The sequence below is a fragment of the Synchiropus splendidus genome, chromosome 1 (assembly GCF_027744825.2).
Source record: "Synchiropus splendidus isolate RoL2022-P1 chromosome 1, RoL_Sspl_1.0, whole genome shotgun sequence".
NCBI classification, from domain to species: Eukaryota; Metazoa; Chordata; class Actinopteri; order Syngnathiformes; family Callionymidae; genus Synchiropus; species Synchiropus splendidus.
This window is the reverse complement of record NC_071334.1, coordinates 29,066,847-29,076,608: the sequence shown is the minus strand read 5'-3', so window position 1 is coordinate 29,076,608 and position 9,762 is coordinate 29,066,847. Positions and strand designations below refer to the sequence as shown.

Genomic DNA, 9,762 nt, shown 5'->3' with positions numbered 1-9,762 from the left:
ATAAAAAAGAACAAAAGTAAAACATTATACTTAAAATGCATGTACTTTAATAAAAAAGAACAGAAAAGCTTTTGTTATAATGAGAAAAAGAGGATTCGCCCCTTTTCAGTCTTATTTTGGTCTACAAAACACCTGTGCTGTCACCTTATAGTTCGCTGAGCTCAGAGCGTTTTCAAACTTCTGAATTTAAGAAAAGAAAGTGAATTTAATGACTGTGATGGTGGGAATCACCAGCTAGTTTTAAGTGCCATCATGCCTCCCTTAGCCTCTTTAAATTATGCATCCTGAAGTAGTCACTCCTGTGGAAGCGTTGGCTCTTCTGTCTTAGCACTTTGTTCACACCCTTGCAGTCTGAGGTTGTGTGTAAAGATCACAGTGTGCACCCAGCGTGCACGGAAATAAACTGCATGGGGGTTACAGAGGGAGAGCTGAACACATTTCCAGAATACCTCTCCGTTCTCCTACGTCTTCTCCCTCCCACTTTTGGCTTCCATGAGAGAGAGCGTCTCACTCTCCACTGTCGCTCTCACTCGCCCCTCTGCTGCTCCGGCTCACATGCTTTCTCCCTTTCGCTCCTGTCAGTGACGGGAATCTATGGGGCTGAATCCTCTCATCCAGTCATCGATTCATCGCTGCGCTCATTCATGAAATATCTGCAGTGTGTTGACTGATGTCACTGGAAGACAGGAGAAAGAAATTGGAACTTTTGAATCTTTTCTCAGCGGACACAATGGACCTCTGCATGAACAGCCAAGCAATGATTCAACAGTGATGGGGTTTTTGCTTCCTTGAGGTTAACTGGTCTTGCAGGACGCTTTCATCTTCTCGCTCGCCTGAACGCTCACATCTGCAGGGAGTGTCAAAGCTTTCAGCAAAGTTTTGAATTGACAGTTCAAGCAGAGGCATGGATAACAGAAGCTTTCACTGAGCATTGAATCCAGGTAAGACCATGCAGATATCATGGCATGACAACATCTGCTACTAAAATGATCTATATCTGTGACTTGGTCAATGAGCAAACTGCAACAATGCTTTCAGCAAATCAATGTTTGACTCTTGGATCTGTCTGCCACTTCCACAAACATCAGCTAATAAGCAGAAGCTGCCTAGTATGTATATGTATATGAGGCATTCATCATGGAGCGTGTGAGCTCATATTCATTCAGCCAGTCAGTCATCGTAATATGCTTGTCCCTGTTGTCATACAATTGCAAGTCAGTAAGTTTTCAGAAGTTATGTATGGGATTGCTATGGCGCTCATTTTAGTTTTCTAGGATGCAGATTTTAAGGAGCGACTCCTCAACTTGTCAACAAAACGACTTTCAATGCACGTCACAATTTAGGGTCATCTCATTCATGACCTGATGACACCACTGTCATTTTTGTTTATCGTTTCAGTTGTCTTTTCGCAATACCAAAAGCCACAGTTAGTCACCTGACACTAATAGCTGGCATTGCAAGGAAAATGATTTAAGGTGTGTTGTGACAGTGGATCTGGCCAAAATCCGCCAATAATCATTAGGAAACGTGACCGTTTTGTTTCTGTGATAATAATTCACTTATAAAAGCATGTTAAGAAGACATTAATAGATGGGCCAGCACCATTAATATTTGTCTCATTTCAGCACAGGTCATCGAATTGTCAAGCAAAATGTAATTGGTCATCTAAATAGGGTGCACTGCGACACTAAAAAGTTGAGAAGCCGTGTTGTGGCTCGCAAACTTCAGTGAGTTAAACAATAGAACTTCATTTTTCTAGCAGCAGTGAGTCACAAATCAGAAAAATCTCTTTGACAAAAAATGAATCAGACCAGAGTACTCATGAACTGATTACATCTTTAACACGTACAAGTTACTTGCAGTGAGGATTCCTGGTGAGAAGTTTCAAGGATGTGCAAACCTACCTTCTTCATAGATTCTGGCAACAGTGATCAGAGCATCACTGGATGAGTGCATTAGTCTGAAAGCCATGATTCAGACAGTCCCTCGATGCTTGTGTTCTTTTGACCTTGTCGCCATTGCCAAGACTTTCTCTGGATTATATCAAGACTTATCAGTTTTACATTCTAAATTTGTTCCTTGCATGTACTAGTGCTATTAAAAGTAGTAATACATCATTTCACTGCCTTTAGTAGTCCAGAATTTAGTAGTAATTCAAGTTACTCACTGTATGTCTTATTCGTACCCATTCAAATATGTCTTTACTAATTCACACTGTCTTTATTTACCGAGGTGCCGTTGCTCTGTTGCAGTTCCCCCACAGTGAAAAGATGACCACAGTGTCCATGGAGCCAGTGGCAGGACTGGGTGAAAGGGAGCCCAATGCCACCACCCCTCCTCTTAACTCCCATGAGGACACAGCAGCCACCTACACCATTGGCACCATCCTATCCATCATGTGCCTCGTGGGTGTGTCCGGAAACATCTACACCCTTGTGGTCATGTGCCACTCCATGAGGACTGCTGCGTCGATGTACATTTACATCATAAACTTGGCCCTCGCCGATTTACTATATTTACTCACCATCCCCTTCGTGGTGTGCACCCACTTTCTTCAGGGATGGTTCTTCGGAGACGCTGGCTGCCGGATTCTCATCAGCATGGACTTCCTGACCATGCATGCCAGCATCTTCACACTAACCATCATGAGCACAGAACGGTACTTTGCCGTTCTGAAGCCACTGGACACCGTCAAGAGGTCAAAAAGTTACAGGAAAGCCATTGCTTTGGTGGTCTGGGCGGCGTCGCTCGTATTGACTCTACCCATGATAGTGAGCATTCATTTAATGAAGGTGGGCAACAAGGCTATGTGTCAGCCCACCTTATCGCCACTGTCCTACAAGATATACATCTCCTGTCTGTTTTGCACAAGCATTGTTGCCCCAGGCCTGATCATCGGCTTCCTCTACAGCCAACTTGCTCGGACCTACTGGGTTTCACAGACGGAGACTTTCAAACAGACAAAGAAACTTCCAAATCAAAAGGTCAGTGTTTTTATGCGAATGAATTGATTGAATATCTATCCATAAGCATGGGTGAGGCACTGTCTCCAAGTGCTTCAACCCTTATCAGTCAGTAATGAATCCTGGAATCGAAGGTCATATGTCATGCTGTAACACAAAGTGACGGATTCAAATGCAAATCATTCTCAGGTCAACAAGAGACACGGACAACAACATTAAGTTAACAGTAAAAGTTTTAATACACAGATAATGCATACAAAATAGTCACAAACAAGGACGCAAACCCAGGACGTCGCAGCAAACACGGAGCGAGGAGACAATACTCAGGGACAGGGAAGAGTCTGAAACAGAAAACAGGCGAGAGTCAAACACAATGGGGAGAACACAAAGCACATACGCACTCAGAAGTAATCTACGCAAGGCCTAAACAACAAAAAGTGTTCAATAGCAAAAAAAAAAAAAACACGCAGTCTAAACGAAAAAAAAAAAAAAAAGAAGAGAGATAAAGTGTTACGTAGATTGTTGGATTTGCTCCATCTTCATTGGAAAAATGGGCGACAGGAAAAAGAAACAGAAAACACATGGAACTGAGTGACAAAATAAAAGCACGGACAGAAAGTACACTCAACTAATGGCCAGACTACTAAATATAAATGTTCAGTTTTAAACATGTTACCTGATGACTTTGAAGCCGACAATGTTGAGAACTGAAATATTAGAACTGTCAAGAATTTAGCTTTGTCAAAAAACGAATGTGTATTTGTTTGTATCTGTATAATGCAGCCACACCTTTTGAAACACATAAAAATATTTGTCAAGATTTTTCCATTTTTTTTTCTAATATCCTTGCACCAGTCAACCCTCCCCAAACAAGTTGTGCTCTATCGTGGTCTATCTATTGAATGACAATGTTGATTTGATAGACCATTATTTCAATTTTCAGAATTGGACAGGGGTAGTAATAAATAATAAGTAGCCTGATTAACTGTGTTCAAGAAAATGTTTTGGGGGATTAAATTGGGGATAAACTGTTGGCAATTTTTTGGGGGGGGACTATGGATATTGACCACCTTAGTTGACCACTGCCTTGGTCCAGCTCATCAGTTTTAGTGTTTTAAAATGGGTCAATATAATTTCCATCCAGAAAGGTCGTCCAAAAAAACTGGCCTGTGAAGGTTAGAGGCAACTTGACAAAGAATAATTCTGGTGGCCTGGCTGTGGATAAAACTTCAATAGAGGATAAATTCCCCAAGTTACTCTGCCTTACGAAAAGAACAGTTCCACATACATCACCGCCTTTGTAGGCAATTGTGATGCTTAAACTGTGGTTTGATGATTTTGAATTGAGAGTCATTCGCCACAAGAAACCAAACTTCAAAAAAACCCAGCAGAAATTGTTGGCTTCAAACTGGAATGGGACTTGGTCAACTCCAAAACATATTTCACTGACCAAGAGAGACATGTTTTGTGCATTCCTTTGACATTCCTTGACATTGATTGTCATCCAAGTTTGGGTCATAAGTGTTTTGTGTTAAGGGAAACAGTTGTTGTTAGAACAAGGGCTTGACACTGGCTATCAGGGTTGAAATACTCTCCTTTGGCCCAAGTTGGTCACCTTTGCACTAGATCTGTGTAAGAACGTCTTCATGAAACTGCAGCTTTCATGGAAAGCGTCACTTGTTGAAACCTATCTAGTAGTGGACTTCTGAGCCCCGCCATAAGTCTGGCCTTTCCGTGTTGTATATGGACGCACAATGATTTCAACTCATGTTAATGTGGATATATTTACCGTCAATGAAGTACTGAGTCACATTAGGTGCAATATTTGCTTAGTGACAACTAAATACAGTAGAAATACTGACTTGACATTGTATTTCATTTTACTTTATTGAAACATCAATGCATCCACATGCAGAAAAACAACCACGAAACACAGGGAACTGTGTGACAAAATTGCACATGCAATGTGGAAAGTTGACATCTGCATTGACATTTAACTTGTATGTGGCCGCACGCTTTTTTTTTTTTTTTTTGTTTTGAACACACGCCATGGTCATCTTGTGCGGGAGCATAGAAATACCTGAAATACCTAGAAAGGCCTGACGCTGTTGCTTTCAATGGCCGGCTCAGACATTTCTTTGACTTTTAAACTTTTCTAATTGTCTGCAATTTGCTAAAAGAGAGACATACATACATGGGTTTGATATAAAAGTGAATATCATAATCGAGGCAAGTATCACAGAAAAGTAAACCTTTGCTGAGGGGTGCATTGGTTAGTAATTAATTTGACATTTTTGAACATTTTGCTACAGTTGGTCTTTTTTGAATCACGTGTGCATTTGCTTTTCAGCAGGACTGACTTGGGGGTCGCAACAGCATTTAATATTATTATACCTTTTTATTACATTTTATTGACGTTTTATTTCTTTATTTTTTGACGGGGGTGGCATACAGGTCTTGTATAGATGGATATGTTGTTGTTGTTTTTTTGTCTCATTTTCACGCTTAATTTCTCTTGTCTTTTCCAAAGGTGCTGTACCTGATATTCACAATTGTGCTCCTGTTTTGGGCATGCTTCCTGCCCTTCTGGATCTGGCAATTGCTGGGCCAGTTCCATCCAAACCTACCGCTCTCCACCAAAGCCAAGCGCATTATAAACTACCTGACCACCTGTCTGACGTACTCCAACAGCTGCATAAACCCTTTCCTCTACACACTGCTCACCAAGAACTACAAGGAGTACCTGCGGAAGCACAAGCGGTCCTGGTCAGCTGGCAGCTACTTTAATAGAAGTCGTCGATTTCAGCGGTCTCCGCGAAGGTCGCCTTCAGCCAGCAGTCAGCAGTGCACTGAGAGTTTCATGCTGACGCACACAGCCTCACTACGAGCCCATAACAGCAGTTTGTGAGGTACGTGCCAATTCACTGCATCGAATTTCATTGACATTTTCATTGTGCAAATAAGGACAGATCTGACTCAAGTATGCAATGGGTCTGTCTTATCTAAATGAAGCCTTGCAGCAAATGTATTCTCTTATTGTTTGGTTTATTGAAGACACAGCAGACTGGAGGAGCCAGTTAATGCTACTGTACAGCTCATGTCTAATGACCAACAAATAAAATACATGATCCTACGCCCATGAACAACAAAGAATGTTTGTACTGAGGATGTTTCAGTACATCAACAAGGTAGTGGTTTTATAAGAAGCTCTGTTTTTATTTTCTATGCCCTGTGTTGTGCCTGAGATTTAAAAAAATAATAATAATAATGCAAAGTAACTTATTCATATTCAGAAACACAGTTAAGATCACAACCACATTAAGCACAATAAGTACCATATAGAGAATTTTAAAAAAGTAAAAATTCACTTTTAGTCTGAGAAACTTCTCTTTACGCTACTCATGCTCATTTATGAGTACATTACCTTGGTTCCAGAACAAAAGGGTCAATTAAAAATGAGTGTATATACCACCTGAAATCAAGGCACGAATGAAGGAAAGTGACAGAACGAAACGTCACGCTGGTCCTTTCCGTAGCTCAGGTCATTATGTATGTGCAGGTGCTTAAGCTATGGACTAAAACCAAAACAATAAAGAAAAAAAAAAACTCTTCAGTCCAGCCATGTTGACCGCCATTTCGCCATCGTTCCAAATGGTTGAACTTTTGTATGACAAATGTGTCCTGTGACTCCATATATCTGTCTGCACACCACTATGACAGTCATACATTATGTAAGTTGTGTCACTAATGGACCATGCAGAAGAAACTGGAGGAATACATTTCAGAAGGTGAGTGAAGGGTAAAGGGAGTCTCAGGAAAAAAAATGGTCATATATCACTCATGCTGGAGAAAAGAAGCTATTTTTTGGCAAGCACATATCCTTAGCTATGGCATAATGAATTCCCAGTGGATGTTCAAATATGATGGACGTTTTACTCAGCTTATACTGCAAAGATCCTTCTTTGATGACTCCTGTTATGCGTTCTAGACTCCTGCTGAGAAAGAATAGCTTTGAGTCATAAATAAATCCTCCGCCGCTGAGTGACACCGACTATAAATTCACACTAAGTGAGGAAACCACTCTATATTTGTCCCCGCTAAAATGCAAACACTGTGACAACCCAGTGTTGTCAAATACTCCATATACTACTCTACTTTTAGCAAGAGGAAATGTTATTGTAGTCAGAGAAAACTACCCCCCTCCTTCGTGTCCACGGGATGAACCCTTCTGGCTCTCTTAATCTGAACGCATTCATCCATATCCACTAGTAGATAATCCTGTTTGTGTGCTGTTAAAATGTCAAAGTCCAAATTGACAGTGCAGCCTACACTCAAGGGATCAGCATCAGTTTCAACTAAATGTTGTGCTATGGAGTGTAAATATTCATGGATGCAAATAATAACAGCAGATGCCGATTTGGAGAGATACTGTATCAGTCCCCTAAAGGCACATCAGTGTTAGTCAGAAGAAGGAGGAAAATGATCTCAACAAGCATCTCCATATGCAAGGTACACGATGGAGTCCTCCACATACAGTTAGCACCATTTCCTTTACTTGTCTTCTCTTCTTATTCCCCAGTGACTCCCTATTGAATCATGGTACTGGAGATGCTTACACCCGTCACATTAGAATACTGCAGAATCTCCTTTGCACGGCCAAAACACTTCAACCTGCCCAAAACTTGAAAACTTGTTGATGTTTCTGAAAAGATCGTAACTAAAGCCTGCCACCGTTGAGTTGATGAGATGGCGCCCTGGTCATCTGAATAACTCGGCGAGCAGGTAATATGGCCTGAACTCAAAAGCTGTAGTCCACACTCACCGTACTCACTTCACATAACATGAGATGGTTCCTCACTATTTGAAAACCCTTTCCTTCTCCTTTGATGCCATCAATAAAGGGGTTTCCTTCCACCTATTCTTACAAAATGAACAGTAATAGAAAAATACCAGAAAAAAAAATGCCCAAAACACCAAAAAAAAAAAAAAGAAAAAAAAAGTTTTCAAGCTTGGTTCAGGTGGATTTGTCTGTTGACGAAGTAAATTAAAAGAAGTAAATTAAAAAGAAATTTTGTTTAGTGGATAAATGCTGTCCCTGTCTGCCTCGCCTGTGTCGATGGAGCAGCTCACAACCTTCACATGCGCCAGGGTGCGTTCTTATTTGTTGCCAGAGCATTAAACAGCGCCTCTACAATTGTGACTTAGGATCTACATTTCCAGAGGATCCGTGTGGACGGCAGAAACAGCTTCCTTTTTGTGCTATACTTTGTTGAAATCAGCATGGAAAATGATCAATAGGAAAATGTGCAGCGCCGTCTGGGTGGAGCCTAATGCTATTGTGGATGGAAAACAGCCAAGAAATGTGTGCTGCTTGTTTAGTGCAAAAAATGGCAAAGTAACATGAAATATAAACAGCCAAAAATTCAAAAATGTAAGCAAATTTTGTAAAAAAAAAAAAAAAAAATCCAAAAACTCAGATGGAGACCTGACTAGTGACTTGTCTGGTCCCCCGTCATTTCTGCATTGTTCTGTCGAGCATCTTCAATGTCATTTGAGCAAAATAATGTATCAGAGAATACTTTATTTCTTAACTACTATCATTGTCATTACTATCTTGTTTTGCGTTTCTGTACACCTATGAGTATTTTTTTTTGATGCACTTAATTTATTGATTTGAGTTATCGTAAATAAAACATTTTTCATGAATTCTTCTCTGTGTGCTTGCCTCACTCTCCTCTTCTACTGAAATCCTCCCACTGCCAATGAACACAGATTTAATGGACTGTACTGTAAATTGTGCTCTGCGATCCAATGGCACCAGTCTCAGATGATGCCATTTAGAAAATGGAGAGGAAAAAATAAAATCATGCCTGAATATTTAACAACGTACTGTATGGAAGGACACCTCCTCTGGTATTCAAAATGATAAAGGCTGTAATTTCCTAAAGATAGGCAAAGTTCAAATGTCACTGCATGCACTAAAAAAATAGGAGAAGGGTGGATAATGAGACACAGTCGACTGGGTTCAGGCATTGACGAAAGACGGAGGAATAAGACCAGCAAATTGTGAAATCTAAATTACTGTATTTTTGAGTTAGTGGCTGCCATTTGAATGATTCTTTTGTTTTGGCCCAATATGATCAACAAATCCTCCACTGAAGACAACTCAGAGAGCACAGACCAAGCTGCTCAGGACCATATGTGCAGTGATTATCATTCAGCATTGTTGTTTTATCCAAATAATCACATGGTATTTTTGGCATTTGAAATGTCATTGATAACACTGTCAAACTCATGCGATGTCAGTGGGATTTAAGCAGTCAATTGACATGGGTTTACTTTGCAGCTTTAAACCTCCATTTAGAACAAGATTACATTGGTGACTGCCGCTAAAGAAACTAATGTAATGAAGTGTATTGTCATTGGAACCATTGAATGGTCTGCATTTTATTTAGATTCATAGAAAAAAAATCACTTCACAGAAACACCTGTCAGTTTTATTGAACAAGATGCAATTTTTCTTACTGCTTTATAATGCACGAGTGTGTACAGTTCGTTACATTGCATATACTGTTGCAGTTGTCCCTTTTCACATGAAGTGACACTTCCTGTCGGCCCAGCATTGGGCATTAGCAGCTCATAATGTGTTGAGCCATGCATCCCAGTCTGAGCATCTCATGTACTGGATGGGTGGAGTCATTTCCGAATCGAAATCATCGCCTCCAGGTGTGGAAGTGGGATTAACAATCCACTTAGCCGTCTTGACTATCCACAGCCGTGGTTACGTCTCGGATGCTGC

The 9,762-nt window shown here is 40.5% G+C and overlaps 1 protein-coding gene across 3 annotated transcripts in view; it reads left to right on the top strand.

Moving 5' to 3' along the window:
* The first annotated feature begins 621 nt into the window (after nt 1–621).
* The window catches only part of LOC128768746 (urotensin-2 receptor), a 36,383-nt gene continuing 27,242 nt past the window's right edge, over nt 622–9,762 (top strand). Inside the window, exons 1-3 of one of the 3 annotated variants that reach the window (XM_053881844.1) lie at nt 622–941; nt 2,253–2,984; nt 5,494–5,872. In XM_053881844.1, the coding sequence (XP_053737819.1) occupies nt 2,271–2,984; nt 5,494–5,871 (1,092 nt within the window). In that variant the 5' untranslated portion in view covers nt 622–941; nt 2,253–2,270 and the 3' untranslated portion in view covers nt 5,872. Of the gene's footprint in view, nt 942–2,232; nt 2,985–5,493; nt 8,531–9,762 lie in introns of those variants that run through there. The other 2 variants (XM_053881833.1, XM_053881854.1) reach the window with 2 other exon arrangements.